The sequence below is a fragment of the Ambystoma mexicanum genome, chromosome 4q, assembly GCF_040938575.1.
Source record: "Ambystoma mexicanum isolate Mex_15411 chromosome 4q, UKY_AmexF1_1, whole genome shotgun sequence".
In the NCBI taxonomy this organism is placed as follows: domain Eukaryota; kingdom Metazoa; phylum Chordata; class Amphibia; order Caudata; family Ambystomatidae; genus Ambystoma; species Ambystoma mexicanum.
This window is the reverse complement of record NC_090928.1, coordinates 1245413313-1245436848: the sequence shown is the minus strand read 5'-3', so window position 1 is coordinate 1245436848 and position 23536 is coordinate 1245413313. Positions and strand designations below refer to the sequence as shown.

General features: G+C 47.3%; 1 protein-coding gene across 1 annotated transcript in view; it reads right to left on the bottom strand.

Annotated features, from left to right (window-relative positions):
• LOC138467361 (exportin-5-like) overlaps nucleotides 1–23536 on the bottom strand; it is a 419600-nt gene that overhangs the window by 82665 nt on the left and 313399 nt on the right. Inside the window, exon 22 of the mRNA XM_069607325.1 lies at nucleotides 57–153. Within this exon, the coding sequence (XP_069463426.1) occupies nucleotides 57–153 (97 nt within the window). The remainder of the gene's footprint in view (nucleotides 1–56; nucleotides 154–23536) is intronic.

The window sequence follows — 23536 nt, the reverse complement described above, 5'->3', positions numbered from 1 at the left end:
ATTGGTTTTAAAGAAAACAGACCTGAAGAACGAATACAATTAAAAAAGAAACTTACCTTTCAATATACAGAGTACAGAAAAACGCTTGAATTTTTTCCACTTCAGTTTTGTAAACCGGGGCATTGTAAATCTCCATCAAAGACTTCTGCGGATCTGAGTTGGGGATCAAGAAAAACAATCACTAAGATTTCACTAACTTAGTTCCTCTGACCAGTTTCAACATAGATGCTTTGAAAGTCAACAAATATATTATGAGCAGACAGATGCATAACTCTGCTTTAGCTCGATGTATAATTCTCATTTCATTTTTTTACAGCAATACAATGGTAGTAGACTCTAGCAGTTGTACTGTGACGCTCAGCAAGGAATCACTTAGTAAATCAACTGGCAATATACTTTTTGAATAGTGGAACACATTCCAGAGGCACCAGCACCAGGGTTACTGTGCCCCACTTTAGAGAACCACACTGATGGTTTTCTCACCACCCCCCAAATTTGGGAAAGACTTGCGCACTAGGAGGGGTGTTGGTTCCTGGTCACCTGATTGGTAACATTTGAAAACATTTGAAAACTACAGCTACCAGAATCCCTAAAGACTAAGAGCTGCTAATTGGAATCACCTGCATACCATCACAGCCTCCCTGATTGATTGTGACAGGAAAGTGCTAGGAGAACAAAAACAGCAACTGAACAGCAGATGGGATCCAACCCTGTTAATACTTTTTCAATGTTTTGGGATTCAGCCCTGTTAATACTTATTAAATTCTTTTTGGGATCTAACCCAGTTACTTTTTGTATCATGTCTAATTTGACTGGGAACTGGAGTGCGTGCCTCGCCATCTCCCCTTTTTTTTCTTGTATATCAGTACATTTATTCAGAATGGCACACAGCTATTCCAGTTAGGTAAAACCAATAGATACTTTTCAGAATGGTAAAACCACTCTAAGGTAAGTAATAACTTTACATATACTTACAAGTGGCAGAACACTTTCAAGGTAAGGAATACCTTTTGTAACTGGTCACTCTCAGAGCTTTGACGAGTAAGTAAACTTTTCAACACTTGTTTAACGTTACAGGGTAGACCCCCTTTAAGTATCCAGCCCTTCCCAATTCTATGACATGAGTTCTCCGAGAGGCAGAAGAGGGACCCTAGTGGCCTAGGAGGCAGCAGTAGGCAGGGTGAGATAGGGCTCAGTTGCAGGCAAAATGGGAGTTCCTGAGGAAGACTGTTCAAACAGTATTTTACTTTCAAAGTTAGTTGAGGGTCCATGGAATCAGAAGACACCCTTGGAGGATTCCAGATGGGGCATGGGTGCACTGGACGAGAGGACTCCCAATCACATGAAACACCCCAAAGCTACACAGGAATCACAAGAGACTTAAGTTAAGTAATTCCCAAGTCAGCAAAGTACCTCAACACAGAAGAAGAGTTTGCAGCAGGAGAACTTCAGAATCTGCACAGGACCCTGGAAAGACTTTTGAAGCAAAGATCAACAGGGAAAGCTCCAGGCAAGAGGTTCTTTGCGGCTGGATGAGGTTCTGTGGTTTTAGCACCCTTTTCAGGAGACAGAAGTAGACTGAATATCGCTTGTCGGATTCTCGTTGTTTGCAAGGTTCAGCACTCTCGTGAGGGGACTGTTCAGATTCAATTCACGTCTCTGGAGGTCCAGATGGATGCCCACAAAGTTTCAGCAAGATTAGCAATTCGATGACCGTGGATCGCACAATGGCTTGAGGTCCCAGGGTATTGGGTTATTGCGGCACAACATGGGAGGGCTCAAAATGCAGGTCTTCTTGAGTTTAGTGGGTCTCACCAGGGCTCTGGGTCGAGTCATCGTTTTTGGAGTCCTCAGGTCGATTGGAAGGAAGGTTAACAGGAGGCTCCGGTTACAGTTTTACTTAGAATGAGAAAGGGGATACCCAGTATCTCCTCAGCACTCCACATAAGGGGGATTGGGGGTGCTGGTGTCACCTAATAAAATCTTAAAGGGATCCAAGATCCTTTCTACTCTTGGGAACAGTAGTTCTCACAAGGTTAGACAGAGAAAGTTAAAGGGGAGCCCAAAGGGCAAGCCAGCAACAAATGGCAGTATGTGCCAAAAGTTGCAAAGACGATAACATTAAAAAGACACTATGGAGAGTAATAAAAACGACACCCACAAAAAGTGTAAAAGATTCTGAGAGTGTGGAAAAAGGTTCCCACTTACTGATGTATAGCGAAAAATAATCCACAAGTAAAGCAAACAAGTTCTGGGGTTGTCACAGGTCAGCCAGATGTATCATGGCTATAAAAATCTTACCCAACGCCCACATTACGTTTGCCGACTTCTCTTGTATCTAGAATTTGTGTGCGAGTTTCTATTTAAAACTCCCTTCCCACTGTAATGCAGTAATGCATCTTTCATATCTGCTACCAGGGTAGGCATACCTTATTACTCCCTACTCTTGTAACTAAGCAATTCGTCCCCCCTCCCCACCCCGTGCAGGATGGCAGCAGTGTTTTATGGATTCTATTGTGCTATTTTAGTGTCAACATTTTCTATCATTAGGTATTTTAAAAAAAAAATGGCGATTTATTTTTTAAAGAGTAGCCAAAACAGCTAGCTTGCGGATTTAAGCTGTGCACACTAACCCACTGGCTTGGATCTTAGTCTTCCTTGATTTCAATGGCAGAAGAACAAATGCTCACGCTTTCTGTAATGTTATTTAATGATGAATGTTCCTCCCACCGATTCCTCACCTGTGATATTAGGTCAGATATTCATATTTTTGCTAAATATCCCTCGGTTTTGAGACCTCCTACACTTTTTGCTGGACTCGTGGATTCTTTTTCTATGTTCCTGAGTGAGTGGGAACCTCCCCCCCGCCCACCCCCCACTTGCCCTTTCTTTTTCTCTTTCTATGGGAGTCATTTTGTGACTCTCCATACTTTATTTTTAGAATCAAACTTTCCTATAACTTTTTGGGCATCTACATTGTATTACTACACCACAAAGCATTTTCTGTGCAGTGTTGCTGGGGAGCGCCTTGGGCTTCCCTTTTTATTTTCTCTTGGGATCCTTGTGTGAATTAACGTCTCCAAGAGAAGGATACTTTTTATGCTTTCTACAATACCCATTGTGAGATCAGCACACCCCACCTCATGTGGAGTGCTGAGGGGTTACATAGTATCCCCTTTCTCAATGGTTCTGTAAACATTTCTGTTACAGTCCTTTGATACCTTGCAGAACACATGTTCCCAAGGGTACATAAGATATTGTATATCCTTTTACATTTTATATTAGTAGATCAGCACACCCCACCTTATGTGGAGTGCCGAGGGGATCAACTGTAACCCTGTTCTCACGGCCCCTTTATGGCTGGTGGCGTGGATAAGTTCCATCGACTTGTGTGATTTTTACAACAGGCTGTGTTCGCAGCCACGGTAATGCACAGGAGGGTCACCATTGACCAAAAATACCTGCTGTATTCTTATTTCGCTATGTCTTGTGTGCTTGCCCGTTCTTGGTTCTTCTGTCATCCTGGGTGGGGGCGGTCATGGTTTGATTTTTGTCTTTGGCGGGAATCCTTTGTGAAGCCTGCAGAAGCGCAAGAGTGTCTGAACACAGGAATCAAAGGATGAGTCCAAAACTTCAGTCCTGTGTCTTCTGGCATGTCTGCCTGCAACTAGTTACAACTGGGAGGATGGCTGTCCTTAAAGGACAGTCACCCCTCAAAGTTTGAATGTAGCCTGTATGCTGATTGGCTGGGTCACTGGATAAATGGCCTGGATCTGGAAGCTGAAGATTATTCGACCACTGCAGCTGAATCTGATGAGGAAGAAGAAAAGAGGCCTGTAGCGGATTCCAGCGACCGGAGATGCCGCCTGTGCAACCGCGGCCTGTGCTGAATCCCCTTCTTCCATGCGATTGAGGAGTCCTTAAGACAACTCAGACCCTTGGTCTAGTGGGACAAATCAGCCTTAAGACGACCTGCATTTCGAGCCATCTCACGCCAAGCTGTGACCTTCCTGGGATTTCAACCCACCAATACCCTGGCACCTGGAGGCTGGCTCTGTGCATCATCCTCCCGTGAACAAATCTTGCAGAAACTTCGGTGGACTCCTGCTGGATTTCCAGAAGCAAGATTCCACTCCTTGAATTCCGCTCACTAGAGTGATGTACTGAGATGGCGAGGCAAATCAATCAGACGACAACTGTTCTTAATCGGGTACTGTTAGGAGAATTCTCTGTTAAGGCTAATTTCCCAAACCTAGTGAGTCCCCCAGCAGCTTTGCTGGATTTTTGGGGTTTATTTTTTTCTCCTGCTAAGAGTGAGACTCTTTCTCCCACTCTTAGGCATGATTTGAGAATGTCCTTTCACTTTGTAATGTGTTTTATGGGCTATGGGGTCTTTTACTCCATAGGGTTTCATGTGTTTTTGGTAAGTGTGTTACACAGCACACTCAGTGCAGTAACACAGGGGTGTCAAAGTGATCCCCAAACAGACTCCATACCCTGGGACTGACTACTGTCTCCCAGGGCATGTAAAGTCACCATTGACTTTACTAGTCTTAAATTGTGAACAGAACCAGTACAAACCATCATATTGTGGAAGTACTGGTAGGGGTAATTAGATTGCCCCTGGGTCTGTTTTTCGAGGGGGCACTATGCAGTCCCCCCTCGTCGTGTTTCTGGCTGGTGGCAGTGGTTACCATGCGAAATATTCCACTGGAATATTTCCTATGGGATTTTCCCATTCATTTTAAACGCACCACTTTTTTGGTGCAATGTTAAAGATACCGCCGGGTTATTTATTTAATATTTATTCCCCAGTTGGGTCTTTTTGCCAGGACTCGGTTTTAAAATGGCACTTTTGTGTTCGCCTCTGTGACTCCAACCCAAGTCGAGCTCTTTGTTCCACTTTCTGCACAGAAGCCTCCAAAAGTGGTGCCACTCTGTCTGGGTCTACAGGATGTGTGGGAGGGGGGGGGGAATAGGCACCCTGGACTGCGTTGCCTCGGCAACTCAAGTCGCACTCTTGTGTGATTGGCTCAGTGGTGAGCCGCCCGGCTCATCACTTAGCATGTTTGAATGACAGCTATGACTGATGAATGGGGGTTTTCTGCATAAAAGCAGGGCTTTGGGGACTGGAACTGGAGAAGTTGCCACAGGACCTAAAGAATCCGAAGAGGGAGAAGCTGAGCCGACCTGCCACGACGACACCACCGGTGGAGCCCTGCTGAACCGACTCACCACTTCCCGACAACAGCGAAGATCTTCATCCTGGAGAGTCTTCTTCCTTTGAACTGGTGGGGTTAACCAGTTCGCCCTCTTTTCGCCTTCCTGGATCATCTTGTGGTCGAATCGCCCGTGCCAAGCACCCCGGCGGCCGGATAGCCACGCTTCACCACTACCGCGAATAAAAGGGTAGTACCTTTTAACCGAGAAACTCCGCGGCTGGTTTCTTCCCTGGCAGTGCAACGACCTCCAGCTTTCCTCCACGTCGAGATCTTATCTTCCCCCTGGACGAAGCACCGACTTTCACCCGCTGCCAGGAACAACTGCCCCCGCTGGAGCTTTCTCACCATTTCAGGTACTGTGTCCCGCCTGGTCTCCCTTGCAACAGACTGTTCAAGGTGTCCCATAAATCCTTGACTCTCTATCCTGGGGCAACCTGGGACCTATTAACTAACTTTTCTGAACTGATCCAACTCCTTTTGAACTATCTGCAAAGACTTTTAAAGTGTACTTCAACTGTGTGATCTTGGGCACATTCCGCCTTGCTCTCTCCAAGAGTGGGCCTGGCCTATGAACTTTCTTGCTCTACAGTAGACTCTGCCTTTCTTGACTTGCTGTGGTTATTCGAAAAGTGTTGGTATTGTGTGCTTTCCTAATTCTGCCTTTTCCCTCCCTTTTTTAAAAATTATTATTGGAGTGCCATCTTGGTTAAGCGCTCACCCCTGTATTCATAATAAGTGGTGTTCTTTTCCTAAGACTTGTCGAATAATTAATCAGGGAGGTGTATATATTTCTAGTGACTGTTTGAACTTGTTTGACATTAGTGCCAGTGTATTTTTACAAGTGTGTTTTTAAATAAATAATTATATACTTTTATACAAAGCTCTGGTCAGTGTTCGCTTGTGCTACTGTATTTTTGTACCTAATGTGTATACTCTATATACTGCCTAACTCTTCTTGAGAGAAGTCTGACTGCTCAGCCACAGCTACCAGGTAACTCTGGGTGGTACAGACTGCTACCAATTGGGTTTACTGCCAACACCTGTGGTTTTAAGCCTTTTGCAGTGGTCCCTAAGGGAACTGCACAGGTTTCTGCCTAACAGGTACCTTGAAAAGGGAGCCAAATCCACAGAGCTGCGACAAGCAGTAAAGAACATTTTGCTGGGAGCCTTTCCTCTCGAATGCTTGCTGCAATTTCCTACTCAGCATCCTTTCTTTCTTCACCACAACCAAGAATCCAGAGACTGGGCCCTGTGTTGCTGCATCATGACGGGTGTCAGTCGGCAAGCTCTTCTTCACTGCTGAGGTACTGTGTGGCTTGAGGTAATACTTATCTAAAGTCGTTGTGCCCCTCCTGTGTTGGTAGGGTGGTAATTCGTATAGTTGGGAGTTCGCCCACACCCTTCAAACAGGACAAACACTGGAACCCTTCTACAAGGTCCCTGAATTCTTCTACCAAATCTGAAGTCTGATACTTACTTGTTAGATGAGAAATCCTCTGGAACTCTGACTTTCCTACAGTATGTGCCCTATCCGGTTCTGCCTAAAGTTGGCCCCTGGACGACCAGGGTCACCCTTATGCCTCTGAGAATACTCATGCCCTAGATTAGGGAAGGACTGCTCAAGGAGAACATAACAAGTGCTATGTGTTGGTGCTTGTTTTGCTTTTCCGACACGTGTAATGACTACAGAGCCACTCACTCTATTACACAAACTAAACATTCTTGGACTCAATTGGAATATAAATGCCTCTTTACAGGCCCTTTATTCACACATTACTTCTTGAATATGGGTGTCATGGGACAACGGCAGGCACTTTGAGGCCACCTCCATCAAATAATCTAACCATCCATGTCAATAGTGACTCACCATTCCTCTGTTTCAATTGGTTAATTATTTCCCCAACCTCTTGTTGAGAATAGTCCTCCAACATTATCAAATGCACTAAACCACCTCGAGGATAATTCTGATTTGGTGGTCCAGCTCACCTGTGCAGCACAGGGTTTGCAGTCATCTTTTTGTCGGGCTCGGGTTTGGGCAGTACCTCCCTATCCGAATTACTCTCTGAACTAGTACTGTGAAATACATCTCCCTCCCATTGGTCAGGGTCCCAATCAACCCCTGCCGAGGCAATTACTGTTGCTACTTTACGGGTATTCAATCTCCCTCTTCTCTTTCAATTGACCCTTACGACAGCTCGCTCGGCTACTGCTTGATATTTATCCGCCTTGTCATGATACAGCTTCATTTGTGGCTGCTGCATTAACGCAATCTGTTTCTCGGCAGCCAGCTCCTTTTCCAATCTTCGGGCACTCGCCTGCAATTCTACATTCTGTTGATGCACCCTTCTGAATGCATGCAACAAAATACAACCTCGGCTACCTAAAGTTGAACACTCCTTCCCCTTATCCACAGGCACCAGTTGCAGGCAACCCGCCACCTCAGCTGTACTCGCCTCTCCTAAACTTGTATCCCAAGTCTCACTCAAACCTGCGCTACATGCCCAAGTCTGTGCCAACTTCGTTCTTGTGACCAATGAGAAGAGGAAGTACCAACGGTTACTGCAAGTTACCAACACCCCATCCAATCCCTAACACCCCCCCACGCCCACCAGCAACCCCAACCTGCTAGTTACCCCCACACTTCATAACAAACAGTTGCTCACGCATGAGAAGCGCTATGGTACCAGCCACCATAAAAGCCCCATGTAGCTTACATTGCTCCAATGCCTATTTTGGGGTGAGCCTCTAGACCAACGGTCTAGTTTATACTCAAATCTATGCTCTAAGGGGATCAACACTGTGTCCATCGTTCTCCCAACGAGCGTGGTGCCCCAGACAGCGACCCTAGGAACATGTTAACTTCCTCCGGTGCGTGAAAGAACTGCGCACAGCCATTGTGTTCCACTCTTAGTTTAGCCGGAAATATCATTGTGTACTTGATGTCCCTTGCTCAGAGTCTTTTCTTGACATCAATACAAGTTCTCCTGGATGATTGCACTTTGTCTGAGACGTCCGGGAAGAAGCAGATTGGTGCATTCTGGTATGTTATTGATCACAATTCTCTAGCCCTCCTGAGGGCTCGATCTCTTTATAGATAGTTCAACAGGCAAGCCATTATAAGTCTCACCAGGGCACCTGGCACTGGGAGTTTCCTGCTGGGGATATGATGGGCTCTCTCTACAATGAAGACCACTGAGAAGCCTTCATGCCCAAGGGTTTCTCCCAGCAAGTGTTCCACCATCATTTGCATGTTGCATAGGTCGCAAGCTTCGGGCACCCCAACAATTCTCAGATTATTCCTGCAGGATCAGGATTGGAGGTCATCTTGTTTGTCAGATTTCCTTGAGGGTTCTCTTAACTAGGACCATGTTCCTCGTTGTGGCACAAGATTCGTCTTTGAATGTAGATACCCTCCCCATGTTTATCCAGGCTTACCTGCATGTGGTCTACTTTGCATGTCAGTGTCCAATTTTCCATACAGGGAATGTATACTTGCACGCACTTACCCAAACATTTTCTTAATGTCATTGAATGCCCCCCCCCACAAAACCCCAGCACCCAAGCGCGGGCGTTGGCGTCGTGCCCCCAGGGAGTCCTCTCCGGGGAGTAAGGTTGTGGAGGACGTGGCTGATTATTCAAAATGTAGTTTTGCTTGAGGTTTATTGGATTTTTGACATATTAATGTTTGCTGGTTGTAGTGTGTCTTCCCAGACCGTTGTCAGTTCTTTTTGTCTTAATAGGGTGGGGGGGGGGTGGGGTTGTCTTCTCCCTCACGATGTATCGGGCCATGCTGCAGCATCTATCTTTGCTGTCCTGGTTGTAGGGGGCTGGGAGCTTCACCTCCTGTGTAGTTCAATTTCGCGTATGACATTTATTACTCACCGTAAAAGCATTTCTGATGGTTGTATCTGCTTAGGTTCACATGCTGTGCATATGGTCCGACATCCAGTGGTAACCGCTGAGTATTGCATCTTGTCTTTCGAGAATAGAAAGGGGACGTCGACATTGCCGTGCCTGTAACACTATCCCTACGTGACGTGCAGTGTACCCAAGATCCCTCATGCGTCGAGGTCCCTCAGATTGTATTTTTTCTGCCGTGAGGGAGCCTTATGACTATCGTGAGTACAGAAAAGAGAGAAAGTAGTAAGACGTCTATGTAACTTCCATCCGAGCGGGGAGGAAGGGTGGGCGCATGTGAATCTAAGCAGATACAACCATTAGAAATGCTTTTACGGTAAGTAATGCATGTCTTCTGATGTTTGTAAATCTGCTTAGAATCACATGCTGTGCATAGACTAGCAAGCAGTACCCGGAGTTGTAGGTTGGTTATGAGAAGGAACAGTAGTGAAAAGATGTCTTTGCACTGCCTGTCCCACCTGAGTATCAGACCTAGAATGAGTGTCTAGGCAATAGTGTTTTGTAAAGGTGTGTACAGAACTCCAGGTTGCCGCTTTGCAAATAGATTCAAGGGGAACATTTGCAATGAATGCTATGGACGCCCCAGTGCCTCGAGTGGAATGTGCTCTAGGCTTGAAGGGCAGCTCTCTCTTGGCAAGGGTGTAGCAGAGTGTGATACATTTAACGATCCACCTAGAGATGGTGGATTTGGAGACTGCGTCTCCTCTTCCTGCTGCCACCGAAACGAAAAACGGATTAGTCTTTCTGGTCGAGCTCTTTCCATGTAGAACATGACAGCTGTGCGTATATCCAGTGTGTGCAGGGTTCTTTCTCCCAGGCTTGAAGGATTCTGAAAGAACGTTGGTAGTTCTATTGACTTGTTCATATGGAACTTGGAAATGGATTTAGGTGCAAATCTAGGGTGAGTGCGCAGAACCACCTTATCTTTGAGAACTGTTACAAAGGGATCTAGGATCGAGAGCGCCTGTAGTTCACTTACCCTCCTGATGGAGGTAATTGCTATCAAAAAAGCAGTCTTAAGGGTGAGGTCTTTAAGACTTGCTTTGTGCATGGGCTCGAAGGGAGCTCCAAAAAGCCTAGTCAACACCACGGTTAGGTCCCATCCGGGAGCCAGGTTAGAAATGGGAGGGTGAATTCTCTTCACTCCCTCCATGAAAGCCTTAATAACTGGTATCTTCCACCACAACACTTTCTGTTGTGATGTTGTGTAGGCTTAAAGTGCAGCTAGGTGCACCTTTATGGAGTTGAAGACCAGGCCCGAGTCAAGTAAATGAGTTTGGTTAAAACAATGTGTGTGGGAGAGCAGTTAATCGGGTTAATGCTCTTTGAGTTGCACCAGATGACAAACCGTTTCCATTTACTGGAATAGCAGTATCTGGTGTTCAGATTTCTTGCTTCCCTGAGAATGTCCATACATTTCTGAGGGAGTTGCAGGTGTCCAAACTATGACCTCAGGAGCCAGGCCGCTAATTTCAATGTCTGCGGGCATTGGTGAAGCGCCTCCCCTCTGTCTTGTAACATGTTGTACGGGCAAGGCAGTTTGACTGGAGGACATAGGGACATCTCCATCAGATGAGCGAACCAGGGTTGGCGGGGCCACCAGTATCATCGTGACTGGTTCCTGGTGCATCTTGTGCACGATCTTGTTGAGAAGGCGAGTCGTGGGGGGCAGGGGACTGTTGGGGAAGCGTAGACAAATTTCCCTGACCATGCTATCCAGAGTCCATCCCCCTTAGGGCGGTTCTGGGGGTACCTGGAGGCGTAATCTTGGCATTGAGCATTCTCCAGAGTTGCGAACAAATCGATCTCTGGGAAGCCCCATTCTGCGAAAACGTTGGAGACAATGTCTCTGTGTAATCGCCATTCGTACTCCTTGGGCAACAGAAAGTCTCTGCTGAGTATGTCTGCCAGAATATTGAGTTCACCTGGAACATGTTGCGATAACAGGAACATGATGCGTTTGAGAGCCCACTTCCAGATGTTCTAGGACAGTTTGGAGAGCCCGGGAGAACGAGTGCCCCTTTGTTTGTTCAGATAGTACATGGCCATGGTGCTGTCTGTGAGGATGAGGATCGTCTTCCCCTGCAGTTGTGTCTGGAAAGCCTTCAATAACAGGTTTATGTGGTTGGATGCTACGTCTGACGACCAAACTGTGTGCGGTTTGTTGAAGCAGGTGAGCTCCCCACCCTTTAAGAGACGTTGTCTGTGGTTAGAGTGGCTTACACTGCGGAGGTGGTAAAGGATTTCCCTTTCAAGAGGTTGTCCCTCCACCACCACTGCAGCGAGAGAACGAGGGCCGGCGAGACGACCACTAGATCGTCCCATTGTACGCTGGCCTGACACCACTGGCTGTTGAGCAACTCTTGCATTGGGCGCAGGCGCGTGTGAGGAACCAAGTAGATACATGACGCCATCATTCCTAGCAGTCGCATACCCTTGTGTACAGTCTCCTCTCGGCTGGCTACATACTGAGGGATCTGAAACATGTTTTGGACCCTCTTGTTGGAGGGGGAAGACGAGGCCGTCCTTTGTTCGAATTAGAGCCCCTAGGAATTGTTTGACATGACTGGGGTCTAGGCTGGATTTTTTCTCGTTGATAAAGAATCCCAAACTGAAAAGATCTATCGTCTTTTGGGTATTTAACAGACATGTTTCGTAAGAGTCCCCTGTTATGAGCCAGCCCTCGAGGTAAGGGTAGACTGGGATGGATAGCCTGCGCAGATGTGCTGCTGCCACCGCTAGTACTTTTGTAAATACCCTTGGAGCAGATGCTATGCCGTAGGGCAGTACTTTGAACTGATAATGTTTGTCTTGTATCATAAATATGAGGTATTTTCTGTGCTCTGGCAACATTGAAATATGAAAGTATGCATATTTCATGTCCAGTGTTGCCATGTAATCTCCCTGTGATAGCAGTGGGATTACTTCCTGCAGTGTGACCATGCACACTTTTGTGGCTTTACAAATTTGTTCGCTGGGCGCAGATCTAAAACCGGGCACATGGTTAGATCTTTTTTGGGTACAAGGAAGTACACTGAATAAATACCTTCTTTTACCTGTGACAGAGGTACGATTTCTATGGCTCCTTTCTACTGTAGTGTCTAAACTTCCTGCAGAAGAATGCAAAGATGGATTGGTGTCAATCGTCGTGCTCGTGGAGGTCTGAATGTTGGGGACCAGCTGAACTCGATACAGTACCAGTAGGCCACAGTCTTTAGCACCCACTGGTCTGTAGTTATTCCCTCCTATGCCAGAAGAAACAATGTTAGCCATCCCTGACCGGGAAGGCATGGGAGGGAACCCGAATCTTCGGGTCATTTCGAACCTGAGGCCAGGGAGCCTCTGGGTGTAGAGTTCCGGCCTCTTCCTTTGCCACGTCGCTGACCCATCTGGGGATACGGGGTGGTGTATCCGCTATTTCCCGGTTTAGAATTCCAATTGTTTCTGATGAATATTATTGTTGAGGCAAGCGTTGGCCACGAAAAAAACGATTGGACCCAGATCCTCTTCTTGTAGAGGGTCTGTGTGTAATCTGGTCCAGTGTTTTTAAGGTGTCATACAACTTTTTTGCAGCCTCGAGGGTCTCATCGACCGCAATCCCAAGTGGATTGGATTCTTCCACTGGTTTATCAGTGACGCTTGCGTCTCTGGCTTGAATCCAGAGTTCCGTAGCCATGCATGTCTTCAGGAGTGTGCCCTGAGCAAAGGATCGACCAGCCATTTCCGCAGAATCCAAAGTATTTTTAAGAATGCTTTGGTTCACCCATCTGCCCTCAGTGACAGTGGTGAGGAGACGAGTATGTAGGGGTTCTCGAACCTCCTGTATGCCTTCCTGTAGTAAGGCCCACTGGGCATAGCTGGCCAACAAGGTATTGTTGTTGGCAATGCGCGTTGAGAATGGTGCCGTGACCGTGATCCTTTTCCCAAGGGCGTAAAGTCGCTTACCTTCCTTATCAGGGGGTGCCTCGCCTGTTGACAATGGGACCCCTGTCCTCTTTCGTGTCGTAGTCACCACCAGGGAGTCTGGGGTGGAAGGACCTGATATACAGAGGGTCTGGTGGAGAAGGGCGAAAAGATTTTCTATTTGTGGGTTGACACCTCTTGTGAGAGCAGATGTTGATAAGGAGGGTGCCAGATGTTTGATTGAATTGAGAGGAATAGCCTGGCTGGCCGACGGTTTCTCCTCCACGAAGTCAGCTTCGGGGACCGCTTCATCTTCAGCAACTTTAAAGTGATCAGATGCTTTACGCAACATTACTTTGAAAGTCAACTGGTCATCCACTGGCAAGGGTTGTTGCCTAGTGGGAGTGGCCTGAGGAGAGTCCAGAGAAAGGGATCATGCATGTCCTCAGGCTTGATGAATTCCTCATCCTGAGCGTCAGCAGGAATGTCATCCTCAGTTAGGTCTTAATTGTATATATCCTCTTCTAAGGAGGGGTCAAAAAGTCTTGGAAATTTAGCTTTGGGGTGTCATGATGCCTACCCCCGGGCATCCAGACCAAGTCCAGCAACCCCGAAAGCAGGCATCATGTTACCCAGAGAAAGCCCAGCAACGCTTGTTAGGGGCTATATGGGTACAGTCTTGGCGTCTGTGGCGGCAGGCTCATATGGGGGAACAGTCCTGGCGCCATAGGCTCATATGTTAAAACTTTCCTGATGCAGACCATGCTGCAAGAGATCCAAGCCCATGTGAGGCTTGGAATGGACTACTTTACCTAGGGACTATTTTGTTACTCGGTTGTGGTTGTGGAGGAATACTTACCTGGGACTACTTTGGAGGCCGTTTAAACCACGCCCGAAAAGAGACACATAGCTCTCAATCATTTGTCTCGCAAAGCCGGTTGAAATCACCCGTTTTTGTTTCTGGCGGGTGAGACGCCCATTGGAATGAATGGGCGTGCAGGAGACTTGGCGGGTGAGTCAGTCCTTTGCAAGGCGGGAGACACCCGCCAAAAGCGGGTGAGTTGAGAGCTATGGAGACAGCAGCGAGTTAAACTTTGGCATCATTTAACGGACAGTGTGGGATAGCACAGACTCTTACCTGAACGCTTTCAGCTGCCACAAAACTATCTTCTTTTGGGTCTAGGCTGCAAGATAAACAAAGGAATTGGACAAGAGTGATCATTCAGATATTTTTGAACTCTTTATAACTATATACTTACGGCCCGTGCCAGGAGTTTTGGAGCCAAGATTTGTCTAGAACGCTTCCAATATCCTCAAGCCAGTGAAGTAACTGGCCATCAACGCGCCCCTGCGTTCCTCGCAGGATGGAGAGCTCATATTTCAAAACTATAAGGTGAGCTTTGTGAACGGGAATATCAGAGGTGATAAATGGGGACGCAGCGAGGGGCTAATACTCAACTCCACGGGTGGCCAATTCCCTTTCTCCACCTTTAGGAGACTACTTCTACGGGTCAAGCAGACAAAGCTAGGTGGGCCAGTCCAGTCAGTCATCTCTGCACTACGCATCACGTTGGTGGAGACCATGGCTGTCCAGTTCTGCCCGACACCCCTGTGGGAACCAGGTGAGCGTAACAGGGGGCCATAGGGCTCTCATCCCTTGGCCTCCTTGGTGTAGGTTCTTCTGATTGGGAAACAAACCTGTCCAGCCTTTCCATACAGTTCTCAAACTTTTCTCTAGTCCAAACCGAGGATCTAGAATGGTCTAGAGGTGGAAAAAGGTCTTGATCGTGTTCAACCGTCGAAAAGCATCGAGATTTTCATCTCATCGTCGAAAATAGCACTTCTTTGCCCTCGGAGAACTCCTCTTGAGGTACCGACAGAGGTGAGACGTCTGTGCTTCTCTGTCAGCTTATGGGTGGGTTCCGGTACCCCGCCTTAGGCCATCCTTGGTCCTTAGCAGATCCTTGGGCCTTTCCGTGGGACTCGGTGCATCCCTGTGTTGCCGCTTCTGAGAATCGGCAGCAACAATCCTAGCTAAACTGTCGGCGACGTCCTCCGTGGTCAGGTGGCACGTAGCTTCAGTCTGCAATTGCAAGGGTGGCGGGGGGTCCTCTTCGCGGGTGCCAGGGCATTGTCCTCAGCGGCTTACTTCTTTGGCGGTGCCGGGGCCTTATCTTCTGCGCCTTTTTCGGCAGAACCGGAACCTTATCGTCGCCAGACACCACCTTGCGAAGCGTCTCGACGGAACCTGGTATATTAGGGGTAGCGCCCTTTGTTTTTGATTGCACGGTCGCTAGGCGCATTTGTGGCTGTGGGGAGGGCTACCGATCCAGACGGTCGGTGAGTACCGCCGGAGCTTCTCGTGTACCCGTTGGCGTTGAAGTCTTCTTCGACCTGGCCGAAGAATTACTTGGGGTTGTGTGCTGTGTACATGTCCGTCTTTGTCGCCGGGGTGCAACTTCCCCATGGCAGTGCCTAATCCATGCCTACCAGGGCCTATGCGGAACTTGAGCGTTCCGTCGAAACGTCAACAACCTGCAGTTCGGGGTGTATGATCAGCACTCTCACCGTCGCATTCGGTGGCTGCGGCAGCGGGAGAAAATTCGGCCTTTGACATACCGTAGGCCGCCCACCGCTTGACACTACTCTACGCTCCTTTAATGTCTTTGGATGGAGGAACTTACAAGCCTTCTTCCTTATGATCGAGTGGCAAGCACCGGTTACACCGTCTGTGCCTATTTTTCCAAGGGAATTTGCTCCTACAATTAGGGCAAAACCTAAATGGAGTCCTCTCCATAGCGGAGGATGGGTAGTGTGATGAAGACCGAAAGGTAAAGATGAAGGAAAGGGAAAGGCATTCTCAAGAATGTTCACCCTGACCCCACTCTCCCTACTGTATAGCCCGGCGGAAGGCCCGTCCACGTCGTCTGCAGTGCCAAATGGATCACTGTCCGTTGAGTTCTTGAAGGTCTTCGGCGGAAGTCCAACAGCCGTCAAAATAAGGGCCGGATAGGGTGATATGGATATTTTATATAATTATTCGACCAAAGGTCGATGGGACAATAAGCACGTTTTACGAGCTGCGCATCAAGGCGACCAGTATGCTGTGCGGAAAAAAAACAATCTGAGGGACCTTGACACATGAGGGCTCTTGGGTACACTACACGTCACATAGGGATAGTGTTACAGGCACGCCCATGTCGAAGTCCCCTTTCGAATCTAGAAAGACAAGATGCAATACTCCGCAATTACCACTGGATGTTGGACCATATGCACAGCATGTGATTCTAAGCAGATTAACAAACATCAGAAATCACTTGCACTCTTCCCTCCTTGTCATGGGGAGGGCGCCTGGTGGTTGTCCCCCAGGTATATTCTTCTTTGGTTCCCCCAGTGTCAGTGCAGGCGGACGATGCACCCAAGGCTCGCTCCCAATTTGCACTTTGAGTGTGGGCTATGTTGGGGTGTGTGCCTTACCAGTTTCATTTTGCGTTGCTCTGCTGTGTGTGGCACGGCCTTCCCAGGGGCAAGACTGTCCAGGGGTTCTGCCCTCACAAGGGCGCGTGCGCTCCTCTCAATCGGCACATGGGGTGGCGTGTTTATGGGGGAGGCAAGAGTCCAATTATTGTTGGCACTGATGTGTTGGAATGCTGGTCGGGGACCCGCGAGTACCAGGGTCTCCCAGCTGAGGCCTTCACCCCACCCACCCCCGAGTAAGTTTGGTGTAGCGTGTAGCTGGTGGGAGGAGGTAGCGGGCAGGCAGTTAGTGTGCCGGTTAGAGTCTCTCCCGTCCGTGTCCTCCAAGGCCTTTGAGCATCAGGTTTTCCCAGTCCCGCATCACCTCGTTCAGATCAGTCTTCCAGGCAAGGTGAAAGACAAAAGGGCCGTGTAATTTTGGACTTCTCCCTCACTTCCTGCCTTCTCAGACACTCGAGCCTTGGCGGGGAATACAAAGGATTCCCAACGAAAGCAAAGCTCCCACTGAGGTCGTTATGCAGAATTGCATGCAGTACCCTCTGAGACCACCACATGCAATTAGGACTACAGGTGTATGCAAAACCAACCTTTGGTATAAGTCTGTACTACACAGTTTTGTGCCAGCGAGCTGAGCAGCCAGGCTTATCTCAAGAGGAAATGTGAGCAGTACAAGAGGTTACACAGAGGTCTTACAATCACAGTGGTACTCCAAGTTTCTTGGTGAAAAGCTTAATTTATTACACAATCGTTTAGAAAACATTCTCTAGAAGGAGGCAACTTAATTATTATACTTAAACACACTTCATAACAAACCAATGAGTTTCTGAACAAATTAGGCTCCCCTGAAATAGGAGAAAATGGCATTTCAGTTACTTTCAATGGGAGTAAAAAGGCACAGGTTAGCAGACTAGATCACAAATACTTTCTTAGGCGGTGCAAATAGTTTTACTTCACTAGAGGACTCCATTCAGTTCAATAGGGTTAGGCCAAAGTCAATGGACTAGAGTCTTGGATAGGAAAACGCAGTTCTTGAAGTAAACAGTAAAGTCTGTGCGAAAGTTCTCAGTAGTAGTTTGTACGAAAAAGAATCATATGTTGGGTCACAAGCCGATTAGGCCTGCAAGTTGGGAAAGTTTCATGAACTTTCACCGCGAGAGAGGCATTCTCTCAATCGGGTTGGCTCAGAATCTTAGTATGAAGCAAAAGATGCAGCCGAAGACGTTGGTTCCTGGCAGTTCCTGCAGATCTCACTGTTCCTGAGCCTCAGTCATGGGCACAGGAGGGAGAAGGTCGGGGGACTCCTGCACTGCAAGAGATCGTTGGAAAACGCTGACAAAATGGAGTCACTTCAGTTCGAGTAGCTGTAATTCAAGCACACAAGCTGGTGTCCTTCCCCCTAGTTAATCCTAACCAGCTTCGAGAATGGTATTCAGGTGGCTTACGAGTTGATTGGTCCAACCAACTGAAAGGAAGAAGTCGTCCTTGAAGGGGCTTCTCTGTCGAGGTGAACCTGGCAATTCGGCCCTGCGCAGGGCTTCACCGGGCAAACCAACGGTCCAGGAGTTGCAGCAGCCGTCCTCTTCCAGCTCGTCTTCGGTTCTTTCGTTCCAGTGGTCGACTCTGCTTTCCCGCCCAAGAGATTCGTCTTTTAAACAGTTTTCTCCCATTCATTCCAGCCTAGCTGCCACTCACCCAGCAGGGTGACTGTCCTTGCCGGACAGCCAGCCAATCACGCCAGAGTGCATTAGGGTCTCCTAGGAGACTAAGCACAGTTTTGGGTACCTTCCTCACTTCCTGGCCACCCCAGACACTCAGACGCCAGAGGCAGTCTTCAGTCCTGAAACCCGCCAAAGGCATAGAAACCAAGGGCCCAAACCTGGTTTGGTGCACAAAGAAACACTAGAAGGACCTTTCCAAAATGAAATGGCGAAAAAAGAAGACTGGGACCCGTTTAAACAAAGGAGCTTAAGGCGCCATCTTGAAAAACATGGACCGCACACATTTTTGGTACCGGTGCTCGCGAAAAATCATGGTAGTTCTTTGTAAAACCACTGCCACCAGCCGTTTCGATAGAAAAGGGTAGCATTTGACTGCTACATGAGTTTCTAGACACAGCGGATACTAGGTAGCCCCTCCAGCACTCTATAGTGTGTGCTGGGTCTAAGAATTTAAAAAGACTAGTAAAGTCAATTTAACTTTACATTCTCTGGGAAACAGTAGTTTATCCCATAGAAGGTGGGGAAAAAAAGAGGCCCACAATCTTCCCCAGGTAAAAGAATCAATTCCTCAAAATCCGGCAAAGTTGCTGGGGGACTCTAAGGTGAAGGGAATTTGCACATTTTTGAGAATCTTCCCTAAAAGTCGTTCCCTCATCGAATGGCTGGGGAAGACCCCGAAACTACAAGCAAGCAAGAAATGGCCAAAAAAGAAGGATCCCACCATTTTAGAAAAACTGGGACCATTATGTGCATTAGCAAGATTGAAATGACAGCCTGCAAGTAGAAAATGACAATGTCAAATGGTAAAACCACTGCCACCAGCCATTCAAGCAAAATTGCACATGTAACAAAAATATTACAGGCAAGAACGAACAGGGATATATTATATCCCCCCGCACGCCCCATAAATTGGGTGTGCGGGCTCAATATATAAAACGTAAAGGGGGATAAAAATCCCCCTTTACTATTTGGGAACTGTAGTTCACCCAAGTACATGAAAGAAATAAACAGGGGAGCCCATAGGGGCAACCCAGCCTAAGACCAAAAGTTGTAGGAAACTATAACTTCAACCATACACCATGGAGACATATAAAAAGATGACCCATAAAAAAAGTAAAGACTAGGTTGGGGGGGGGGGGGGAATTCCCCTTCACCTAGGGACAAGGTTAAATAGTTACATAATCAAAGAAAAAGGTTCTGGGTTTGACACAGGTCAGGAAGATTTATAATAGATATGGAAATCTTACCCAACAGTGGTCCGTGGAAGTTGTAGAAAAGGGAGGCAATAACCCTGACAGATCACCTGCAATGCCCAAGCATTGGTAGTAGTCTCTGCCTGTTCCAGTCACCAAGGTTTAGCGTCACGGGGGTGGAGTGGCTGAGGGGCAGCAGCCGCTGTGATTCCCCCTCTCTGCGCACCTCTTCCTCTACCCCTTGGGAAGCATCTGACTTGGCCTCTTCCTGGGGCGTTTTGCCTATGGCCCCTCGAGGTAAACGGCAGAAAGGGGTGAAAACCCCTGCCTCGTGAGGATTGTATGGTAGGCTGTTGAACTGCGAGTCCCAAGGACTTGGCTGTAGCTTTAGATTATTTGACCTTCTGGAGGGCTCCAAACAAGTTGTGTCCATCAAATGGTATATCAAACAATCTTGTCTGCACGTTGGCACAAACCCGGACCTTCAAAACTAAGAACGGCACCTGATCACAGTGCCAGTAGCCAAGTGTTAGGGAGAATTCTCAGAAATGTGCTAATTCTCTCCACCTTAGAGACCCCCTGCAACTTTGCTGGATTTTGAGGACTTGATCTTTTTTACCTGGCGAGAGTGAGACCTTATTTATCCCACTCTCAAGCATTTTAATGTGATTTTGACCACTGTTTCTTTTGGTTGTGGAGTCTGGCAATCGCCACGGGCATCATCTTTTACATTGCGTCACACAGCACCTTCAGTGCAGTGGCAAAGGGAAGTCTTCCAGATTTCCCGAAGGTTTAAATACCTTCTCTGGGATAAACTAGTGTTAGGCAGAATTGCATGCAGTAGCCTCTGGGAACACCAAACACAATTAGGACTACAGATGAAACAAAAACCAACCTTTGGTATAGGTCTGTATCACACACTATTGGTAGTGAGCTGAGCAGCCAGGCCTATCTCAAGAGGGAATGTGAGCAGTAAAGGAGACACTTATACTCAGGGTTTCTTGGTGAAAATACTTCGACATTTATTTACACAATCATTTAGAAAACATTCACTAGTAGAAATCAACTCAATATTAAACACCAATATACTAAAGTACAAAACTTAGTTGTAGGGACAGTTTGAGCTCCCCTGAAAAAGGAGCCAAATGGCACTTCAGTACTTTAAAATAGGAATAAAAAGGCAGAGGTTTGTACAATGGATTAGAAAACACTTCTGTTAGATAATGCAAAGGTTCAATGTACCAGGAGGGTCAGTTCAATTCAATAGGCCAGGCCAAAGTCAATAGTCTAGTGTTCCTGTCTAGGACAACACAGTTCTGGTACACATGGAGAAGTCTGTAAAAGTTTCTAGAAGTAGTTTAGACAAGAACAAATGATATGTTGGGTCACAAGCTGATTAGGCCTGAAAGTTGGGAAAGGTTCACATAATTTCACAGCGAGAGTTAGGTTCTCTCAACCGGATGGCACAGTACCTTAAAGTGAAGCAAACAGGTAGCTGAAGACGTTGGTTCCTGGCAGTTCCTGCAGATCTCGCTGTTCCTGAGCCTCAGTCGTGGGGACAAGAGGGAGGATGTCAGACTCCTGCACTGCTCTGGATCGTCGTCTGAGCCAACCAAATTGAGTCACTTTGGTTCAGTAGCAGTTGCTTCAAGACACAAACTTGTTTCCCTCTCCCTGACTAAACCTTAACCAGCATTGAGTCTTCTGAGCTGATTGGTCCCACCAACTCAAAGGAAGAAGCCCTTGAAGGAGCTTCTCTGTCAAATGGAGATCTGGCTATTTGTAGGTGCAGCAGGGCTTCACCGGGCAAACCAACGGTCCAATGGTTGCAGTAGCCGTCCTCTTCCAGTTGGTCTTCGGTTCTTTTGTTCCAGTGGTCGACTCTGCCTTCCAGTCCTGGAGACTCGCCTTTTAAACAGTTTTCTCCTATTCATTCCAGCCTAGCTGCCACTCACACAGCAGGGTAGCAGCAGGGGGGCTGTCCTTGCCGGACCGTCAGCCAGCCAATCACGCCAGAGTGCATTTGGGTCTCCGAGACCAAGCACAGAGTTTTTGGGCACCTCCCTCACTTCCTGCCCACCCCAGACACTAGACGCCATGGGCAGACTTCAGTCCTGAAGCCCGCCCAAGGCTCACGAACAAAGGGACCAAACCTGGTTTGGCGTGCAGAGTTAAACACCAGAAGGACCTTTCCACAAAGAAACGGTGAAAAAAGATGACCAGAGTCTGTTTTTACAGAGGGGTCTTGGGCGCCATATTGAACAACATGACCGACACGATTTTTTGCTACTGGTGTTCGCGGTCGGGAAAAATCATGGTAGTTTGTTGTAAAACCACTGCCAGCAGCCATTTCAAGAGGAAAGGGTAACATTTGACTGTTATATGAGTGTTTAGACACAGGGGATGCTAGGCAACCCCTCCAGCACTCTATAGGAAGATGATGTGTGCTGGGTCTATGAATTTAAAAAAAGACGAGCAAAGTCAATTTAACTTTACATGCTCTGGGAGACGGTAGTCAAGGTATTTAAACCTTGGGGAGTCCAAAAGACACCCCTGTGCCACTGCACTGAAGGTGCTGTGTGACAAGAAAAAGATGATGCCTATGGAGTTGTTTAAAACTCCATATACAAAGAGCACAAAAGTAAAACACATTGAAAATAAAAAGTTCAAAGTCCCAAAATATAGCAAAAGAGCTGGAGGGCTCTAAGGTAGAGGGAACTTAGCACTTGGGTGAGAACTCTACGTAACAACTACTGTTTCCCCTAGGAGTAAAGTGAAATTGACTTTACTCACATTTGTAACTTTCTAGACCCAGCACACACACTAACTTACAATAGGGTGCTGGAGGGGTTACCTAGTACATCCCCCTTTGTCTAGCTTCTCATTTAACGTTTTAGGTCACCCCTTCTTCGATGTATGGCTGGTGGCAGTGGTTGTTAGGGAGAATTCTCAAATGTGCTAATTCCCTGTACCTTAGAGACCCCCAGCAACTTTGCTGGATTTTGAGGACTTGATCTTTTTTTACCTGGAGAGAGCGAGACCCTTTTTCCCACTCTATATTTTAATGTGATTTTATACACTGTCTCCTTTTGGTTATGGAGTCTAACAAACTCCATAGGCAACATCTTTTACAATTGTGTCACACAGCACCTTCAGTGCAGTGACTGTCAGATTTCCCTACGTTTAAATAGCTTCTCTGTGATCAACTGTTTCCCAGAGCAGTTGAGTGAAATTGACTTCACTTAGTCCTGTAAAATTCTAGACCCAGCACACCCTATCTTACAATAGAAGTGCTGGAGGGGTTACTTAGTATCCCCTATGTCTAGTTACTCATGTAGCATTCACGGTATCCGGACATATTGTTGGAAACAAAAATTCGAATGCTATTCCGTCGAAAAAGATGTTGCCGGAAAAAAAATGTTTAATGCATTTTATTTTTTGGGTTTAGCTAGTAAAAAAACGGGGGGGTTAGAGGGGGAACCCCCCCATTAAAAAATAAATAAAACATTCAACTTTTTTTCCCGGCATTTTTCGTTCGACAAAATGACATTCGACATAGTCACTATAAACCAGCATTCACATGTTACCCTTTCCTCTCAGAATGGCTGGAAGTGGTTTTGCAATTAACTACCATTATTTACCCCGATCGCAAACTGTTCGTGGGCTTCAGGAGTGAAACCCGCCTCTGGCTCCAGAGGGTCTGGGGTAACCCGCCTCTGGCTCCAGAGGTTCTGGGGTAACCCGCCTCTGGCTCCAGAGGTTCTGGGGTAGGCAGGAGCCGAAGACGAGCTGGAAGAGGACGACTGCTGCAACTCCAGAGAGCCCCCTGCAAGGATAATTCACCCCCTCCCCTTTGGGGATGCAAGGCCTAGTTGTTCACCTTCTTCCACAAGAAGGTTCTGTGGTCTCGTTTGAGGTCCAACAGCGCTGTTCATCATTCTGAAGACCTAACGGCCCCACGTGTTAAGAAGAAACGCGGTAAGAGGTCACGCTCGCTGAGAGTCCTCATCACCACTTTTATTCTTCCTCCAGAAAAAAGAGCCACTGCTCTAGTAGTTCTCTGGATCGGTTGGTGCAGGTACTCTTCCCAACCCAGTCCTCCACG